Source organism: Temnothorax americanus, unplaced genomic scaffold (assembly GCF_048541705.1).
Source record: "Temnothorax americanus isolate GAGA-0224 unplaced genomic scaffold, ASM4854170v1 Scaffold17, whole genome shotgun sequence".
In the NCBI taxonomy this organism is placed as follows: domain Eukaryota; kingdom Metazoa; phylum Arthropoda; class Insecta; order Hymenoptera; family Formicidae; genus Temnothorax; species Temnothorax americanus.
In genome coordinates this window covers 1,988,766-2,011,276 of record NW_027509307.1, presented here as the reverse complement: position 1 = coordinate 2,011,276, position 22,511 = coordinate 1,988,766, and the positions used below count along the sequence as shown (strand labels likewise).

The window sequence follows — 22,511 nt, the reverse complement described above, 5'->3', positions numbered from 1 at the left end:
CAATTTTACGTATACCGTTAATCACATTATTCGGTTATTATTACGGGGAGATTGGAATGCATTTTATCATTGAAAAATACATTTGGACAATATATTTAATGCAAGTTTTCAGCATTCTTACGTTTGTCAGAGAAATATATACTTAAAAAAATATAGAAAATTTTAAAGAATATACTATATATGTGATACGCGCGCGGTGTTTAAATTGGCAAATCGTTTACTATGTTCTTCGCTTTCTTAACTTTTATTGATGGGTGTGTACGTGTGTGTTTTTCTGTCTTTTACTTTTAGAAATTTTTGAATAGTTTTCCTGTCAATTTAGACAATGTTCGTTAAACTTTATATATACGAAAGCTGTATACATGAAAAGGTTTTTATATATATATGGAAATTACTTTAAAAAAAGATTATAAGATAAATATAAATATTTTTTCAAGGCTAAAATGCGATTGTCAAAAATTGAAATTATAATTCTATTTTTTCTCGATTAATGTTTCGTGTGGTGCGTATATTTCTTTCTCTTTCTCTCGTTTTCGTGTTTGTCACGTTTGTATAATTACCCGCGTTGTGGTGCCCAACCCTTATTTTTTTAACGAGTAGAACGCATACAACCGTTATATCTCGCGGCTACTATCGATGCGAGCGATGTTTACGTTTAATTACTGCCGAATGCAAACGTTTAATTGTTACGCGCTGTTTGTACTTAGAGTTAAATACTCTTTGTTTTTATCATATAAACAGATGGGAAAGATTATTACTACCAAATTATTTTAGCCGAGCAAAAATTACGGACGAGAGAAAAGTAGTAAAGTTTTAGTAAATTCAATTTTCTTATTTTTACACAAATGCATATCAAAATAAAAATATATGTATATAAATACATAATATATTTATATGTATCTATATATATATATTGCCAAATCAATGAAAAATGATATATAGGATACATCAAGAATAATAAGCAAGCAATTATATTTTATTTCAAGGATTGATGCAGGATTGAGTGGAAGTTGAAATAACACAATATACATTTTCTATAATATATTTTACATTATAAACCAACCATACATCATCATAATAATATCTTGTATTCTTAAGAGCCTATGCGTGTTTTATCCTATATTTTCGTTTATATACTTCTTTCATATTTATACTTTGTTTACTTTTTTCCATAGTATTTATATATATATTTTTATTTATATTCATCATTATTTATAATGTACTTTTATATGCTATGTTATGTATATATAATATCATACACGTTTCTTTTTTTCTTACGCACGTCCCAGGGCGTCTCGCGATAGTGTTGTGTGTATTATATATTGTGTGAAAATTGTTTTTCCAAGCGTACACATCTCGCCGTACCTGTGTACACATGTCTGTCTCTACTGCCCGCGCTTAATAGTACACGGCTCCCAGCTCCTCTCGCTTCTCTCTACATGTGTATTATATGCGTGTGATTTGTGTATATTGTTGTCTTGTGCGTGGGCCGTCACGCATCGTTGCAAATTACATATACATTATACGGCTCTCGCTCGACGTGACGCGCTCTCGAGCCATTTCCAGCTCCTCAACTTAAATATGTAACGAGGCTCTGCCATGGGACCCCGCGGGCCATATGTTTAATCGCGGAAGTATACTTTAAGTCGCGAGCGCTTGATCGTTCCCGTCGCTTTCGTTATTATGACGCTTTGTTGCCGTTTGTTTTCGTCGTGCCGACATTTCGGTGGCTGTTTTCGTAATATGAGCACAGTGCCGAACGATGCACGATGGATGGATGTCGTACCCGGCCCCTTCCCTCGAGCTTCGCCGTGCCATTTCATGCGCGATATACAATATGTGTATGTTTTTACTGATGACTATATTTTTCACCCGATTGTCCGCGTTTTCGCTATTTTTTTCAGTTTCTCGTTGTCCTCTTTACCGGAATGCATACACATAAAGAAGTGGATAAAGGCACCTAACTTCTTAGCGTACGGTCGTAAGTGATATGCCGCTTATCGCATCGGGATAGGGAAAAGGGCCATATCTACGGGGGCCCCGCAACGCATACTTCGTCAAATCGTACGAAAAGCTACAAGAAAAATGAAGGAACGTCGTAATCTCTGTATGAATCGGACGCGATCATAATTATCGTACTCTTTTTTGGAATTTTACCTCTTAATGCTTTTTCTGCTGAAGCATACTACACCTCGTTTGTTCTCTCTCTCTCTCTCTCTCTCTCTCTCTCTCTCTCTCTCTCTCTCTCTCTCTCTCTCTTACTTTCTCATTCTCACCCTTTCTCACCCTTTTTTCCTTGTAAGTATGCCATCTGACACATTCGTATTCTTCCATTTCTTCCTCGCATGTTCGCCCTATTAATCTCTTCTCTCACACACATGCTTTCTTTCACGCATTCTCTCTCTCTCTCTCTCTCTCTCTCTCTCTCTCTCTCTTTCTCTATCACTCCATACGTTACATGTATCTATATTTGGGGGCACAGGGGGTCCGACAGGCTAGCCACATCTATTTTCTCTTACGAGTTACATCTCTCAATGTGTTTTCTTATTTCTTACAACTAAAGGTATTTAACACAGTATGTCACGGAGCGCGCATTTATATATGCCGCGCATCCGCATTCGTTCGCTCCCTTCTTCTCTTCGTTAAGTTTATATTCGTTATAGCTTCTATCTGTTGGCTAATGTTATCATCTTACACATATATATATGCATATATGTATATATAATATACATATTTGTATTATATATAGATGCGCATGTCTTGTTGTTTGTAGTCTTTCTTGTATAATATATATGATTATATACATACATTACTTTATGTTTTATGCTCGGTATCTATGCTTACGGCTTCTACTTTTGTTTTCTTTCACTGTGCTTTTTTTTTTAAACGTTTCTTGCTCTAATACTAAGCTGTTTCCACAGTGCTTTGCATCGGTAAGTATCCCAATTTGGCTTGACTGCTGCCCTCGTCCCGCTAAGAATTATGATAGATTCTCGAGGAGCATCTAAATATAAATAGTTAAGTAAAATGCACCTTGGTTAGAAAGAAATTATACGTTTAGTTGCAATTTACGATTTAAAATTTAGTTTAAAAAACAATAGTACTTCTTAGAATAGTACTTTTTAGAATAAAATTAACCTTGTTTTTCTATAACAATCAATAAAATTATTCCCGTAAAAAATACATCTGATATGCCTATGTTGTATGTTAATTAAAACGCTAAAAATTCCAACAACTTACTATCTTGTACCTAACAATTTGTCATTCATAGATATTTTAAAGTTATAAAAAGTTTCACGGAAGTGCGAAGATTAGTAATCATGAACGGAAACTAAAGGGACATCTTAATTTAAGTACACAGCCCATGAATACTATTCTTGATATCACGTTCAGATTACATCGAAGTAAATTATAACGATTGTCATTGCTACGCACGCAATTTGTATGATCGAAACAAATGTAGTATGCAACAATAAATTTTACAGGATCGGCTAAGTTTCATTCTTAAGCGTCACCGTTCTACAGTCGCGAAAAGAGAGAAAAAAAATCCCGTTTTCGTGAGCACAACTGCGGTTTGAGTAACTTGAAGCATCAATCGCTTAATTGCATTCCACATCCCTCATTGCAGTTCCTAATTGGGAGTGGTAGGATCGGCTTGATTGGCTCGATGATATGTTTCGTGTGTGCATCGGGGTACCTACGTGTTGATCGATATCAAAATCACGTTTTGTGGTACACTCGCGAGAGGCAAAAGCATTACGAACACGATAGGATAGCATCGTAGGCAATTAATACTCCTTGCTCTCTTACTTTCCCCAAGTCCGATATGCCACTTCCTTTGTCCATTGCCTGCACGAGACTTTGTGCAAACACGTCGGTGACGATAATTAATACCTAGCCCTCGGTGAAAAGAACACGTACAAGTTTCTAAATGTATGTTTCTTCAATGATTGTCGACTATCGTTTGGTAAGTCTCCGCGAGATAAGTCTGTTCAGGCGGAGGAATATATATGCGGTGGCATCAGGGACAAACGTGGAAACAAGTAAGAGAACATCAAGGGAGGAGACGCACGGATGAAGAAGACATAGTGCCCGTTACGAGATACTAAGAGAAGAGTAGAAACACGCTACGTGACAGGAATCGAGCAGCGAAAAAGAAAAAAAGGCACGCATTGAATTTTGTTGCAACTTGAGACCGTATAGTAATTCGATGAGGATTGGATAACCAGATGCGGTCGCTTCGGTAAAGCTTGACCAATGCGATAATAAAAAATCTCGAAATGGTGTGTTATCACGTTATCTAGTACGCCAATTTCCAGATTGTAGAATCTTAGAACTGTGAGTTGAGGACGCGGACAAAGGATGGAGGCAGCAGCCGCAGCACGCGTTTCTGTGTGTATGTGTATACATGTATATGTATATACATGTCAATATCTGTTTTTTTTTTCCGGTGTATGCATATACACGTGTCCTGACATTTGTGCCGTATAAGAGTGCTGAGTATAACTTGCGGATATTGGTTATTGCACTATCCCTCATGAACGCTTTTACTTTGTTAACCTAATGATCGACAAGCTAGATTAGACTATAGACTACGTCTAGAGCTTTTGTTAAGTTTCTCGCCGCTATATTCTACACGTATGCTTTGTGCATTTTGTGTATTTGGTGTTGTGTGTATTTACATATACGCGTACGTGTTTTACACCTCGTGTATGCGCGCGCGTGTCCCTTTTCCCGAATGGGTCCATGACTTAGGTACCATAAGCGGATCTCTTTTGCTAGTTTTGCCCTATATGGTGTGACTTTTCGTCAAGCTTGCCCGCTCTTTATACAAATTTATTTCGCCCTGTTTCAACACTTCCCCGTCATCCGTCGTTTCCGTCCGCGACTCCATTGCCCCTTTGTTTTTGCCTACTGTTCAGGTCAGATTACATTAATAATTATCTATCTATCTATCACTTTATGCTATATTTTGGTTTCTTGTTTAACGCGAAGACTCGCACAATCGGCTAGCTCCACTCGGTATATGTCCTAGACAACATACAGGACTACATCAAGTTATACACACGCCTTCATGTTTAAGGCGTCTCTTTTTTAAATACTTTTTACAAGAACAGATATCCACGCTGATTCTTTGAAAGAATGCGGGATACCTCACTTTTTCTCTGTCGAAGGTGGAATCGAGTCGTAGTGCACAGTGAGCAATTCGATAAGGGGAGTGATTGGGCGGAACATAAGGAACGTAAAAGTAGAGTGTGTCAAATCCAATTAATAATCCTTTTATCGATTAAACGCTTCCCGGTTACTGTACAGGAGTTGATTGACAGATGCAAACGCACGCGATAACGGGTTCTTATTGCATAATTCGTATTACAGTCTGCCATTTGGGTCCCTCTTGCCACACGATCTTTCTCTGTTCCCCCTCTCTCCCCTCGCTCGTTCCACCTTTCACAAAAATAACCTATATTTTTATTTCTTTTGCCTAACTAATAATGTACACGATATTTTCTTTTTACTTATATATGTTCTTTTTCATGTCGTTTCTTAAAAGCTAACGCTCTTTCTCTCTTTTTCACGCACAGTGCTTTGTTTTACGCACGACGATTGAAAATAACAGCCCTCGCCGCCGCTGCGCGCAAGTATATATATTTATATATAATATATATATATGCATTTTTATATTTATACGTATGTATATATATTTATTTATAATTTTGTTGCTTTCTCTTTGCATACTCGTGCCGTGTCCTCGAGGCTAGTCACCCAATTTCTATTAGAAAACGAGATTCGGTTATATATAGCATAACGATTTCGTTTTAAGCTAAAATTTTAAATAATATGGAAATTTTGCAAATCGCGATTGTAACCTGCATTTTATTGTAAATATATTTACACTCTCTGATATTTTTAATTTTCTTAAAAGTTTGTTAGATATTTGTCGATAACATTATTACATTATAAAGATAAACAATGAAAGAATAATATTTAATCGCAATGACGTAGACAAAATTTTTTCAAGGTGCAGGTTACGACAAAACTGAATCGAAAGATGATTATAAAAATTGATGTTCATCAACATGCAAAAACTGCAAGAAATAATCGTGGTCGCGGTTACATAACGTGCGATCGTGCATGATAATTCATATATTGTACTAAACTAAAGACATAATAAAATTTAGAATAAGCTAAATGCATTCAGTAAGAAAATTATGTGCAGATAATTGAACGTATGTATGAATAAATATGTTTCTAATAACATATATACCAACAACAACACAAATTAGAATAAATAAATCTGATAACATATCTTTTGATGATCCTCTCTGAAACATACAAAACTGGAAACTCATATATATAATGTGGTTCTCTTTTACATTTCTTTGTAAAGCTGCAAATCAAAATAAGAGCAAGGCGACAAAAATGCAGCCAATATAGCGGCAATACTATTATCCTTAATTTTGTTTATGTATATAAATTACTATATCAGAATCATTCATCGCGATTGAAAACGCTGAAATGTGGCGATTTTTATTGTCGAGCTTTCCTTTCACGGGAAAATCACTCTTTTATCTGGTTGACACAATCGCGACGGATCGTTGGTAGACACACAGACACGCACACAGACTCTCCCCTCTTTCTTTCTCTTTCTCTCTCTCTCGTTCTCACCCTTTCTTTCTCTGCTTTCATCACAAAACATCTAAACTCTATGCGATGTTGGGCAGATTTGATTGTGTCGTTCTCTACCCTCCTTCGCTACGTTTCGAGTATTCGTGTGTGCCGTACTTTGATCATTGATCTTTTTTGATTGAGAAACGTCGCTTTTGATTCGCTTAAAGCACGATCCGTCTATCTTTTGATTAATATCAAAGTTGTCTATCGCTAGTCCTATCTCGTTTTTGTTTCAGTCATCATCGATGTGCTCTCTTCGCCTCTTAATCTAACCGAACCTGTCTCTCTCTCTTTCTCTCTGTTCCATTTTTTGTTATCATCTTTATCTGTTCGTGCGAGCAAAATTATAGATTACGTATCCACAGAATATGTCACGAAAGAGATATTCGAAAAAGACGTAAAGATTCGTGTTGAATATAGGATTTCAAATATATTCTATACAAAATACATAATTTTTTAGAGTTTCAGACTTATAATTTTTAGAGCCTCACAGCGAAAGATTAAATGTACGAATTTAATTGCAATATATAATTTTCAAAAAATTGATATTTTAGATCTCAAAAAGAAATATTGAATCAAAATGATTTTTTTGTGATTCTTCGACGATTAAGGGCTTGAAGTTTTAATTGCACTAGTTTCTATATATATATAAGTTCACTCCGGTTCTACTCATTGCTCCGATATATAAATGCTTTTCGAAGGAAAAGCGAGGACAAGATATTATCGATACGACGAGTATGAGTTGTAGTACTTAAAACCGAAGGGGTAAGAAGAGGCAGTAGATACGAGGAGCAAGAAACAGGACGATAGAGATACAAAACAATCGAGCACGGAGATAACGGAAACGGGTTGCAATAAGTTTCAGCCGCTTCCCATCTTTTCAAGTATTGAAACTGCTCGTGCTATCACCTCGTCGATTCGCTTCCTCGTCCCACTTTTTCTGGCCGATCCTTCCCCAGAGCAAGCGGATAGTTTTAATGGCGGAGGAGCACGTCGATGATGATCGAGATTATATGTACAATCAAGATCCTAAAACGGCTGCCGCGCGGACAGGGCACGCGTGGACAAAAAAACTTAATTCATCTAATCTAACTTTCGTGCTGTTTGTGCAATATGTCTATCTACGAATTATTTAACTCCTCTTTTCTCGCCCTTTGCTTGTGCTGTGCAATTTATTCGTCGCTCGGCTTTTTCCTCACGCTCCCCTTTCTCTCCCTCTCATTCTTTCTTCTCTCTTTTCGCTCTTTCATACTTTCTTTCCCTCCCCCTCTAGCATTCTCCCATATGTACGACTGCGCTCATGCAATTGCTTACATGTTCACGATTTATACGAGTTTCGGTCTCGTCTTTCTTTTGTATCAATTTGGTCAAGTCGAAATTCGGGACAACGAGGATATTGTGATCATTTTACCGCTCACCGAACAATTTAAAATACACGCGTGCACGCGCCGTCTCCTCTAATCTTGTCCATTCTATTAGTATTATTTTTTGTTCGTTGTTAAGAATTCGTATATTCTCTCGTTCTTTACGCAGCGAGATTGATTTATAAAGAGACGGAGGGATTGATGGCTGCCTTTTTTCTTCCTAAGCTTATAACGTTTTAGTGCTTAAACGTCAAAATCTCGATTTCCTTTTGTTCCACATAGTCATTTTATATAAAAATCTAATGTTTACTTAAAAACCACGGTGATCTGATCGGTGTTTTTCGCGTTTCCCCACTTTCTCAGTTTGGAATGTGTGCTAATTCGTCGATGCCTTTTACGGCGCGTCTATTTTATAAAAGTATCCAACAGGTCTATACGTCGCGTCTGAAAGACAGATTCGAATGATAAAAACGGATGCTAAATTGCCTGCAAAAATTTCAAAGTGTGATATATCGTTTTGGCCACGAATCCGATAAATAAATATATTTGATCAAAATACGAAGTCTTTTCGCAAGTGGAAATGGGATAAGATACGTGGATCCAATAATAATTTCCGTGGTTTTTTTAGACGGGCGAGTTGTACAAAGGGGTCGAGATTATTTTGTCCCCGTAAAAATGCTGCGCTATTGAATATACACAAGATCCACCTCCTCCTTGTCGCCGAATATCGAATCGACTTTGAATAATTTTTAATATAACATCCCTATCTAACTATATAGCTAATTGTTGAATTTTGTTTATAATAATCTTTATTCTTTTATGTATATATTCTTTCATTTATATATCTTCACGAGAGTATGCTTCGATTAATCTTTGTATTTATCATTTATACACCGTAGCCGCTCACCGGCCGTCGCATTTAGCCGTGAGCGTCTCTTTCGACATTATGTCTTTGAGTTATTATTTTCGCTGTTAAGCCCAAACTACAAAAATAATGAATCCGTATAACAAATCTGTTATCCTGCGATCTGTCGGCACTCTTCTTTTTTTTGTAGAGAGGATCAAGGAATTTATGCGCTTCGTTAAAATGGTGATAAACCACAATCCCATTGAACGTGTGTGCGGACTCATGTTTCTCATGTACTCATTATCGCTGGACGATACATAGTATATGCGTAATTGGCCAGTTTCGCTAAAAAAAAACACTGTCAGACCATTTACGAATGATTTGTTTACGTGTATTCCGGATTTGTATTGTATTGAAGCTTCGGATTACTACTGTAACGGCAAACGCTATCTATTTCTTCAAGCCGAGCAAGATGCTAGATTATCCTACAGACTGGACGAGAGGTATTTCCGCTTTAGTAATCGGTAGCGGTTCTTTTCTCTTACACTGGACGTGAAAACTTACGGGGAAAATTGGGGATATTGGATGCATCTTGCGCAAGATTACCTAGGATTATGATCCTTAATCACTATTTTTTTTATTTCTCACTTTGTTTCTTCGTTTTTACTAAGCAAGTGTTACTGCCTTTTGACTCGCGCATCGTCAAGCCGGAAGCGGCATGAGTTCTACTGCTTTTGCTGTCGCGGTCGATTGTGCATCGATGATGATAGAAATGTTGTTATTGTTGTTGTTGGAGGTGGTGGTAGTAGTGGAGGAGGAAATGATGGTGGTGATGGTGGTGGTAACTGTTGTTGCTGTAGAAGTTGTTCCTGTTGGGGTGTACTTGCTTACCATCACACTAGAAGGCTAGGCGTCAGCCAGTCCTCATCCGCTAGCTGGACCGCAACCAAGAACACACTTTACCATTTGAACACACAAACGCTGGTTAAATCTTGGTCCGAATTTCAAGAAAGTAATAGAAATATGCTCGACAATAGTCCTCTCTCTCCCTCTCTTTCATTCGTCTTCGCGCTCGTCTATGTGCTCTCTAACTTTTGCTTCCTTTCTCTCTTTCATTCATTCTCTCTTTCTCTCTCGCTTCTGCTTCATTCTTCACTCTTGTTTCTCCGTTACAGTTTCTCACATTCTCCTACTACATGGATTCTAATCGATCTGAATCTACCTTTACCATGACTCAACCTCTACTGTGTAGCGCAGTAGTATAAGGACGTAAAAAAACCGCATAATAATTATATAATGTACAAGTAGTAAACTACTTGTATTATAATTCAAAGCGCTTCGGCGATGGCGGAGTAACCGCAAGATTAGGTTAATGAGTTTTCTTGCAATGCCTAATGATTGCAAATTTCTCAGTCGTTATCAGAAAAATCAAGTTTAGATTACTACGAAATCTACGATCGAATATCATAAATTGTTATACTGATAAAATAGACGCAAATATCACTTTTTTTATTTTACTTTCGTTTCTTACATGTTTTCTTCCATTCCTTTTCGTTCCGACGAAAATATTATCCTTTTGCACAAAAATAAGCTGCAACGAGTAATTTCAGGCTGAATACGAGGTTGAGCCAGGTTGTAGATGCAGTTATCCTGATGCTAATTGATATTCGAAAGAAAGGATAAGCCAGGCCGTGCGATGATAGTGGTAGCGATCATTGTGCCTGCGAACCGAAATATGTAAATAAAGATAGTCTTTTTGAAAATTTCGAGCATCCCTTCCTGGATAGTGAGTAGTGAGTAACAAACAAGAGCACCAAATACAATATTATCACATATATGTATATTTGATTTTAAGTAATCTTAAGTCATAATAATGCATTAATTAAAAAACCATATAAATCATAATTAAACTTATCCCAATTAATATAACACAGCAATCATAAAATATTTATTAAAATTGTCACGTTTTATTTTGAAATAATTATTCAATTTGTTGGGATTGTTATAAAAAATTATAATATATAAAAACATAAATATAATCTGCCATAAATATTATTTTATAAAAGTAAAGAAAGGATACTCGAGAGCTGAATTAGATAAAGTGCAAGAAGCATAATGCATGCAATGTCTACATTTCGCATTCCATATTCATGCAAGTCTTACGTAGGGAGTAGCCTATCATAGCTTTTTTTATCCATATGATGTTTGTGATATCCATCTAATATTGGTCCTCTTAATTTTATTACGTTATGTTTTTTTGAATTTTCTATTGGCTCTGATCTACATTCTATATTGTTAGCTGCTCATTAAAGTTGAATACACGATGTACAAATTTACACGGGGATATTTGCATGTTCCTAAGCCTTTAGCTCATGATTGTAAATTGCGAATATCTGTGTATAAATTTCTTCTCTTTAGATCCTACGATCCTGCGCGAAACTTTGTAACTCTCTCGTAATAAAAAAAATATTATCAAAATAAACGGGAAGCCAATTGCAATTTATCCCGGTGGCGATATATTTTTCATGTTTCATCCCTCTTTCATTGTTTTATCGGTACCGTTAAGAACTCGTGTTCTCTCTCAATTGAGGATGGTTTCGGTAGCTAGTTTTCAAGCAACTTTCAAAGTGGAATCTCGCTTGACATGCAGTGATATAATGCGAACTTGGTTTTTCGGAAAGAGATATTTGTGCGAAAGCGAGCTAACTTTTTCTCACCGAAATATCTTCTTCGACAGACGAGCAATGGTACGTGACTTTTATTCCGCTCTATGCGCGATATGTACAAAAGACTCACTAAACAACTATAGTTGCGTGATATATGTATATATCTTTTTAAGTACATATACATATATAATATATATGAGCGACAGGCCGTTTTACTGACACTGCAAACAGTTGCAGATTAATGACTGAAAGCCGAAATCGATACAGCGCTTACAATATGCTACGATGTCTCAAATTGTTCGTATCTTTTTCTGATAACAATCATCTAAAAACTTTTTTATGCTATTGTTAAATATGTAATTTATTTCAAAGTTATCCGGAAATGCTGATGAGTATGTGTTGAATGCATTTTGGCATAGGTTTTTTTTAGAATGCGAAAAATAGACGCACAATTAACTGAAAAACCGGAAACATTACGTTATTGGTTTTTTATCGTTACCTGTCCATTTAGAGAGATTTTTGTGGATTGTTAAATTAAACGACGGATGAAAGAAATTAGTCCGGAAATACGAAATTCCAGACAGTCGCTAATTTATTTAATTTATTAAGTCAATTTTTTAATTTTAATTTTACTTATATTTCAACATTCTCTACTAGTCCTGTTGACCAGGAAACTTATTCTTTTATTCCCAATATGTATTTTCTCTAAAGTTAGAATCTCTTAACCTTGAGCCGATTTACTTTTCAATTCCATAGATTTATGAATGCGTTATTTTCTCTATCGTTATTTTATATTATAATATAATAACTATAATAAATTACTAAATTTTATACCCTTTTCACCTCGTATAAAAAAATTTTATATTGTTTAATTCAATCATCTAAAATTTTATCATCTAATAATTAGCTAGAAAATCAGACTTGAATAATAAAAATATATGAAATATAATATCAGCATTATTTTGTAACAATAATGTTGTTTATAATAAATATAAAACTATAATAAATATTAAAAAATTTTAAAACATATTTTACATACAACTTTTTTTTCTATTTACTTAATAAATGACGGAAAGGAAAATACAAAGAAACAGCAGAGTTAATTTAAAAATTTCAGACTAGAGTTTTTAGCGAGCTTTTAAATTAAGATAGTTGATCTCAATTCTGAGACTTCAAGTTGTCAAGTTCAGAAATTGTTCTTGAAGCAAAAAGAACGCGGGGGCATTAAAAGCGGTGCTGAGTTGAAATGCATTCGCTGCGCTTGCCCGAAGCCATCCCTGATCTCTTTTCAAATATTCCAGATTTTTTTGTAGTAGTGTCGTTTTTAGCGATGGCGTGTGTACCTGTGTGTGTGCAGTGCGCACTTTCTTACGTGTGCATTCTGTGCAGAAAGCAAGATGGTCGAGGTGTACTTTTCTGGACAACAACTACGATAAGTATCATATTTCACTTCACTACCATGAACCACAATTTTTTTGCAACATAACTAAATCTCGACAATCTCCTATAACCACGTGACGAGCGGGAAAGCGAGTCTATTTTGCTTCATCAATGTTTGGTGTACAAAAATTACGTTAGAACGATAATTATACACAAGGAGGTACACAACATAATTGTTTAGCGTAACATGATGTCTTATTAATTTCACGAATACACCATTGCAACACCAAACATCGTTTTAAAAATGTCGTGATAAAAAAATTTAAGTACCTTTTCCTCAGTTTCTATTCATATCTCTCGAAATTCGGTACAAGATAATAGAAATAATGCTGTATAAAGTTTTTGTTACTTTTCGCTGTTATATACTTATGTGAATTTATTAGACATGCGTACTGCGTACTATATACATTCTCCACACAATTATCATAATACAATCACGGCTGTCATGAAGCATTTTCGTCAGTGAAAAAATTGATGCATTTTTTGCAATTAGCCAAAAAGTACATCAATTCATAGTTGTAGTAGAGGTGGGTAACATGTTATGTCACTGTTTAATGAATACTTACCATTTTATTGATCTTATTATATAACTTCTAATTATATATAAGTAAAATATAATCAATATTATATTCTCTCTGCCTTTTACCCAACTCTGTTTATAAAAAAAAAACCATTATAAGCTTTAATGCACAAGCATATATGATCCCGATATTTTATTCATACACAGCATTATTTCTCATTAATTATTAAGCAAACTTCCGATTTGTTTGGCAAATGAATAATTTTGTGGGCTGAATTAGCAACGGAGAAATTGAAGATTAATAATTAATATAACACATGTTTATGATATTGCAGTTTATTATTAGTCTCATAGAAAAAATAATCTTGAGTTTGTAATATAATTTAAGAAAATGCAAATTTTCATAATTTGCATACGTTATGTAATTATCATAAATAATGCTGGTATAAATTGTTGAAATTAGCATATCGCGGTTGCTCCCGTAACCTCGCAATATCGTTAACTCAAGTCAAAATATTATACCGAGTATATATGTGTAGCTAATTATATTATACGTGTTATTGTAGCTATATTTACTGTTCCTCCCGCGCAAAATTCTTCCTGATGGTGAAGCGTAGCATGTTCTATCGCTCGGTCTCTCGAATGATATATCAAGTATCAAATTTACGAGGTTTCCTAAGATCACCGACAATATATATATATATATATAATTTATACACATATATACTATGCGCACTCTTCTGCCGACACATGCCTTCGATATCCTCTTGATGTCGAATCGAATTTCCACGTGCAACATTTACAAGCCAATACCGGCACCGACGAAATTGCTTTTGGACGTAACAGGGGCAAGATGCAAAAGTATGTAAAAAGCGAAACACTCCAGTGTTAGTCAACAAACATCCCACAAACAAGTACGACGCACACTTGCACGCGTGTACAGATGGAATAGATAAAGTAATGGTTACCTGGAACTGTTGCATCGGGTAGGCCATCATTTGTGCCGGTGGTGGTGGTGGCGGGGGTGCGGCTTGCACCCCTGGGGGTGCCGTGACCGTCGTGGCGTGGTGTGGTGGTAACTGTGGTCCCCCAGGTAATCCCTGACCCCATCCTGCTGCTGTGCCAGCAGCATGGACAGCACCCATTCCCATTCTATGTTTGTAAAAATGCATAATTGTCAAATCGAATAATTTTACAAAGCAGTATACAAATGCTAGGATTAGTATTTATTGCTTGATATAATATTAACCATGTCGCAAGTATATTATATAATATTGTATTGTTAATATTTTTTATTGCAGTTATCAAATAAATTAGTAAATGTTTAAAAACTAAATATTATATTTTGTGTTATCGGCTATGATATAATTTTATTAAAGATAATAATACACATTGACAAATTTCTAAAACTATTTTGTGACAAATTTATCAATATAAATCAGTTTGAATTCTTGTATGATATTAAGAACTTATAATTATAAACAATTATATGTTCTTAATAATTTGTAAAGTTAATATGTAGTTTCAAGTTATTTCGATTAAAAATTTCCGAATTGCTTTATGATCTATCGATGCTGCAAAAAGATGGAGGAATGATATATTCGTGTTACATTTAAATTTCGGATTATTTAAAACTTCGTCGTCAAAAACTTGGTTTTCAGGAAAGAGGAACTTATCTCGCGTGAAAAAGCTTACCCCATATATTGCGCCTGTTGATATCCAGCGAACTGTCCGTAGGTATATCCCTGCATGCCTTGAAGAAAGCCACCAGCTTGCATTTGTGTCGCTGTCGTGGGATAAGATTGGGGCGGATACCAGTATCCTAGTTGTCCAGCACCGCCGACGCCACCGACGCCTCCGACACCCGCGACGCCCGCCGCCGCCGCGGCGGCAGCTGCCGCCGCCGCGTAGTATGGGTACGTCGCCGACGATAACGCCTGAAAGAGCACAAAGATCAATGAAATAGAAAAGAGCAAGAACATTGTCTGGATTTTATACTTAACGATGTCGATAGGGTCAGGAATGGTAATTTCGTTCCGTCGAAGATTTGTGTGGTCGTTCACTTGAAATGGGCGACGCGAGAATTTCAACGCGATCATTTCATTGCCGTCACGTAAATTATTTTTTATTATTTCGCTGTTTCTCGCGTGAACTCATTCATTCTTTTACGGTGCACAATGTGAAGTCAGATCAAATTTATCCACCGAATTATTGTGAAATAATATATTTTGTAAAATATAACAGTTTGTTCTTTGTGCGTATATATGCAATTAATTTTTATGATAAAAGAAAATATATTTCTTTTTTATTTTTACAATAATTCACTTGTCATCTAATAATATTTAAATAATATTAAAATTTTCTTCCAAAATTCGTGATATGAAATGAGGAAGGAATATTAAGAGAATAATGTGATCACAATTGTCGAATAAGATATTTAAACAGTGATTTTTTGCTAGTTTTGCTTCTAAGAGGTTTATTGGAAATAATATGCATCTATTATGCTCTTCATTAAAGCAATACGATGAACTGGGATATCACGCAAACTAGTTCGATTCCGTTGAATACGAGAACAGGGTATGGCAGGATACGTACTAACGTGATATCTCAGCTCCTCTGGGAGAAGCGCGTTATGGGAATAGAGATCAATTAGAGCGATGTCACGGGCCGAGTAGCAGTGGATGGATGCACGGAAGTACTATCGGGGAGTGCGAGAGGGTTTGGGAAGTACTTCGGGTACCATTCCCAGATCGGGCGTACCCGGGCGTACCTACCCATCCTAACGGAGCTAATTGCTAAGAGACCCGGCCCGACACACTTCGAAGAGGCACCTGAATAGACCGGAATCTTGCCCGATTCTCTGTCCTCTCTCCGTTTCCGCCTTTACTCTTTCGCCGGACTTTCATGTCATATACCGATATGCCGACAGAGACACTTTAGCCGCGCGAAATCGGAAGAAACCGGTCGTGATCCGATAACTACTTCCTTCTTTGAACGCTCTTACTTCTTTGAGACGCGAGTATTCATTATTCAGTTTCAGTGACACGTATAACAACGGCAAGCTTGAGCTTTATATTTATATCAAGGAATCTGTCGCTCTGCATTCATCGCTTTGACACATGCAAGTATTGAAGATTAGATTTAATATTAATGTCAACATATATACATACTATTCTCTTTCAAACAATTCTGACTCTCTGTAATATAGTCGCTCTTGTGATTCATATTCACTGATGCACGTAAGGCCACTGTTTCTACTTTTCATACATTGCATCTAAAAAAAAGTCGGCGATAATGCTTATTCATGAAATAAAGTAGAAAAATTCTCTCGGTTTGATACGAGCAGCAATGTAAATGTTGGAGAACACGGAGGAGGGTAAAATTTCCCGTCGAAACTGTTCTTCTAGTAGAGCGGATAAAAGGAAAAGATAGAGAGAGCATTTACCTGTCCAGTTTGTTGAGCATTATTAGGATCTCCACTTTCCTTGCCCCAACTGCACTTTACCGTTTGGCCGTTGATGTCTGTGTTGTGTACCGCTACGATGGCGTGCGTGGCCGACTCCTTGGTAGAAAACCTGAAATCGAAAGAGACGGAGGGATTCAAGTCTTTTGTTAAGACGCGCGTCTTTCGACGTCAATATTGGTGTTGGTGCGACGCGATGGTGTGTGCAAAAAGTAAAATCTCCGGAGCAATACTCTTGCCACAAGTTAAACCGGACCTTATTATAGTAGCTTAACGAAATGGTCTTTGCGACTAGTGCAGTTTAATTTATGCGAGTTTATTGCGCGCACGAATGAACACGGTAATTGTGAGTCTCAACGAATTTAGATTACTCCAGATAGACATTCAATGTTAAATTCTACACACTGATTACGCGGGTTTAGTTTCTAGTTTGCTAAAATAATATTATTTTAGATGAACAAACGTATATTGTTGTTATCACAATACATGATAGAAACTTATACTTTAACATCATGTTCTAGCAATATTTCACAAATTAGAAAGAGAACAATAAAATACATAAAAAAGAGAACAAAATGTTGAATTTGTCTGACAGTATTTGTATCGTGTTTTCCGTTGCTTCGAGATATATCTGTCATTTCTGTTACATGATAACTTAAGTAAAATACTAATTATAGCGCACAGCGCTTTTCAATTATTCAAAGCATTCATCACTTTTCGGTGATCAACTTTGTTCGGAAGGGCGAGGACTAGAGTTTTCGAAAATCTGATTAGAGCACGATGAATTCGGCGGCAGGGTGGCAGGGAATTATTGAATTTATCGAAGATTAGGTCACTTTTAACGTTCGCATTCGAGATTACACAATGGCGACTTCGTCCATAAGTTCACCCCCTTTCCATCTATCGAGCTTCCGTCCACGATCGTTGAGTAGGACGAACGATGGTCATCGTCAGCAACCCCCCGCCCCTCGCCTCTCTCTAAGACCGTACCTCAAGCGATAACCAGCGGCAGATAAGATTCTTTCTTTCACCCGAGAAGAAAAGACCTCCTTCCCTTATCCACCCTCCCGTCTTGCTTTCTCGCTGTACCTTGCAGTAAGTCCATACGTCATCCCGAGATATTTGTTTCCGGGTTCCACGGAAGAACAGAAGGAGGAAGAGCAATTAGACGGAAGATATCTGAACGACGGACATTGTCCAGGGGTGGCGGAACTGTGGCAGACGTACGAAACGGTAGAGGCCATCGTATCGGATAAGGATGGACAAGGATATCGAGCAGCGGACACAAGGGAGAATAAAGGTTAGAAAGAGGAAGATACGTAAGAGAAGGTTTATTGTGTCCTTCTTCCGTCCCTGTTTCCCTCTAGGCTTCACCCTCCCTCTCTCTTTCTCTTATCGCTCGTTCTAGAGCAACCCTCCTACTTTTTCGGCAGTCTTTTCTGAGGAGGTCACGGATTTCTCGTCATTAAGGTAGAGCTGAATTCGCTTTCAGCAGATATAAATGCTTAGCCGATTTCTCGTCACGTTCTTTTTTTTTATGGCTTGAAAATATCGATATAGACACGATCGCCTGTGTAGCAAAATTTTTAATTTTTATTTACGGTAATTAATCTCTTTGTTTCAGTACATAAAATTATTGACAAAACATGACTTTCATTAAAGAATTTAACAATTCTTTATTAATGTTTTTGAAACATAAATAAAATTGATTTCGTCAGGTATGGGAAGTTGAACTGAAATATATGATCTGTGCGAATGTAATGGGTAGATTAATGAAATGGCCACGATTCGAGCTTGATGAGTCCGACATGCTGCCATTGACCCGACATGTTCTCGCGTTTCGTGCCATAAATCACAAGCGACGGTAGGTATTGATGCGCCATTCATGCGATTTCCTAATATTTCGTAAAATCTCATTTGATGATTCGCATTACGCTGGTACCAATCATCGCGCAATAATTTTGAGTAAAATTTCCTCAAGTTTTGCTGTAACAACTGTATTACACGCTTCAAATCCAAAATCCAATCACTTTATGCAAATGTATCCTTTGTGTACATACGATGATTCTACCTGGTTGGCCTTAGACCAGATGTTCGATTTTGTGATTTTATCCGGACAGTCGGTGTAAGCACATCATCAGCCATACATAATATATGTACGGTAATTTAGCGTAATGGCTTGAGGGTGATTGGTTAAATAATAGATTTCAATAAGACCGATATAACTTTTCCTAACAAAATCAATTATTATTTTACTTTATACAAAACATACGCTCTATTAAAATACACATTTATTTCTAGAAATTTAAATAAAAATAATTACGTATTTTTGTTCAATATTCTGGAAAGTATTATTACATTTTCATTACACGGATGAATCGAATATTTAAGCAAGGAACAAGGATAGTAAAAATAAAAATTTATATAAGTTGTTATTATTACAATATACTCTCAAAGAATGCGAAAATTCAGATTTGACTTAATTTTTACAATAACGTATGGTAATACATAGTATATTAAGTTTTTGTCCTAGATTCCTTTTTTTTATAAGACGGTAAAAAGCTTTGGTAATTAACGAAGTTTGATTATATAATCAGCGAAATGGTTTCAAGGGTTTCATACTAAAGTTCCGTTTAATTCCGTTTAATTCTTCACGAGAATTGGCCTTAAGTGTTCTTTGTGGAGTCTGGTGATCGATAAATCATTTTGTAATTTAAACGGCGATAGAGTAAAACGACTTTTAATTACGACAATTCATTAAGATATAGAAAAATAACCTGTGAACCTTACATTCATTTATTAGAAGAAAAAATTGCGGTATTAGATAAGTCAAGTTGTATATTTTTGACGTAACAAAAAAAAGTGAATGTTTGAAATTATTTTAAACACGTTTTTTTTTCAGAAAAAAAAACAGGCTGTTTTTGAAGCAACGTAGATTATTAAATAAATCAGACTGTTAAATAAATCAGAGAATCTGAGCGCATTTTTATTTTAGAATAGAACAGTATCTAAGAAAGATTAATTTTAGGTTAATAAGAGTAAATGCTGTCTGGACTATTTTCGTAAACATGTAAAATTATGTAGACCGCGCAAAAGATTAATGAATTGACTAATTCGATCTGCGAATATCGTGATAACTTTATAACAAAAAAGAATAACTGGAGCGGTTATTATTTTCCATAACACTATTGTAATAGCTACAATGTAGCGAAATAATTAGTATATTGTGGCAATGTGATTCTATAGTCAATCTTATTATCAAATTATAAAAATATTTATATTGGCTATTTAGTTACAACAAATTACAACAAAGAATAAGATTAATAATCATATATATTCACATGTACATATATACATATACATATATGTATATGCGTGAACTAATTTTATAAAAATATATCATAAGTTTAAATTTAAATTTAATAATGAGCACGTAAATTTAATTCGGTTTTCTGAAAAAAATTTTTTTTTTTTAACGATTTCCTAAATAATGCCGATTTATCAAAGATGGGCAAGTTTGAAAATATTTATACATTGTGAATATATTTTAATGTAATCATTATAAAATGCATATTTACCTGATAAAAGCGTAGCCTTTGTCCTTAAACACTCGAATTTCTTGGATGGATCCGAAGGGCGAGAAAGTTTTCTGCATGAGTTCTTCTGTTAAACCATTGGTTAAACCGCCGCAGTATACCGTGCAGTTGGTCGGACTACTTTGATTGTAAACTTCATCGAACGTTAACGGCTTTGCATTCGCTGTGAGACAAAAAAAATGATACACTTTAATCTTCATTTACTTGTATAACCTGTTGAAAGAGATCTAAGAAAACTAGTTCAAGCGTTAATAATCGTAGCTATATGACTCCTAAATATTAATTGTTATACGGGTCTTTCTTGACTCAGAACATAAACTCATAACGAAATACAGTGATAAATATTTATAAATTTATATACGGAATTCTTACACATCGCAATGTAATATGGAGAGAGAGAAGAACATGAAATAGTTTAAAAATAGTTTATTGCGAAAGCTTAATTATGGCTTGAGCTAACGAGTTTTGTGTTACGAATTTTTAGATTATATTTGCTACAAGTTATTGATGTTGATTTTGTTTACGCCAGGAGATTAATTACTCTTAGCAAATATAAAATTCAAAATTGTGTAGAGAAGTTTAATAAGTTTACTTTAGATGTGTATATATAACGCCCACTATATTACAAGCTGTTTTAATCGACGTCAACGCACCAATTTTTCTCAATTGCGCTTAATTTCAAAACTCTATCAATTACATCAAAATTCTGAAAATAGGATGCTGCTTTTATAAATGTTATTACGCGTCAAATATTAATAACAATGTTTGTAAATTACGACAACAAAATTATTCCTTGATCAGGGAAACGTTTCGGGAAATATTAGTTGCTGTGCCCCATCGCAGCGTTTATTTTGTTATCAATCAATGCGCGGCACAGTCGTGTTGTTGAAAAGCATAACTCTTGCTCGTTCGCAGTCATGATTGGCGTACAAAGAATGAGCAGCGTTGTGAAGCGGAGAGTTACGCGGGCATTCATCAAAAAACGATCAGCGCACGGCGTAATGATTATTCCGTTTGCGAAATCCAATGGCGATCGGATACGATCCCGATAGCAATATAAGAAACAACACGCACGTGAGGGCCTTGGGAAAGCCATTATTGAAAGTATCTACTTTCCTCAACGCGATAGATCTCTCATATATCCTTTACCTCTTCTCTCGCGCCCTCCCCCCTTTCCCCCGCGGCATTACTTTTACTGATACTACGAAAGAGGTCAACCGGATTTCACGGTGTGGTCGGAGCGAGACGCGAGAGCTGCTCGAGATATCGAACGCCAATGCCAAAGAGGTTGAATCCCGTCAGCTAAGTTTACGATCGTACGGGGGCTTAGCCTATACGGTTCAAGCAGGCTACGGGTGTAAACGCGACCGGTAAACCACGGCCTGTAATTGCCTCGTTCGAGGATGGAAGGTTTTCAGAACGGCAGAACGTCCCGTTAAGAACTTACCGAGGGACGTTCTCTTCTTTTCTCAAAGCTCGGCATTATCTCTTTATTGCTTGGTGAACGTTATTCTCAGTATTCCCGGAATGTCGGCGCAGCTTGCCCGCCTCCCGTCGCCGCGGCCGCCGCCGCCTATGGTCGGCTTTAAAAAATTTTGTTTGTTCTAGAATGCTTATTTCGCAAAAAGAGAGATTGAAATATCTGCACTCCTGGCGCTTGCGAAGTCGTGAACTTTTTACGGTTCTACTTTCTTTGATCGCCGGTCGTTTCGCAAGTTAATAGCTGAGAATTATTATACGACAAAATGTGTAACGAATCAATGCATTATCGCGACACGGTAGCTGATTAATGCAATATTATTTCTACGAGTCATATGATTGCAAAATTTATTCATTACGAAAAAGATATTTTCGAAGTAAATTACAAATTTCCCTATATAAGTATTTCTAATACAATTCATAATATAATTGTCAAATATAATAAATCCTCTAATATTTACTTTTAT

The 22,511-nt window shown here is 36.0% G+C and overlaps 1 protein-coding gene across 8 annotated transcripts in view; it reads right to left on the bottom strand.

The window, feature by feature from the left end:
• LOC143895895 (nucleolysin TIAR) overlaps nt 1-22,511 on the bottom strand; it is a 529,366-nt gene that overhangs the window by 4,062 nt on the left and 502,793 nt on the right. For 3 of the 8 annotated variants that reach the window (XM_077403351.1, XM_077403352.1, XM_077403353.1), the window contains 4 exons: nt 20,548-20,728; nt 16,952-17,081; nt 15,202-15,443; nt 14,475-14,658 (listed from right to left, as the gene is read on the bottom strand). In XM_077403351.1, coding sequence (XP_077259477.1) covers nt 14,475-14,658; nt 15,202-15,443; nt 16,952-17,081; nt 20,548-20,728 — 737 coding nt within the window. Of the gene's footprint in view, nt 1-1,026; nt 5,771-9,641; nt 9,838-10,368; nt 10,602-14,474; nt 14,659-15,201; nt 15,444-16,951; nt 17,082-20,547; nt 20,729-22,511 lie in introns of those variants that run through there. The other 5 variants (XM_077403354.1, XM_077403357.1, XM_077403356.1 and 2 more) reach the window with 4 other exon arrangements.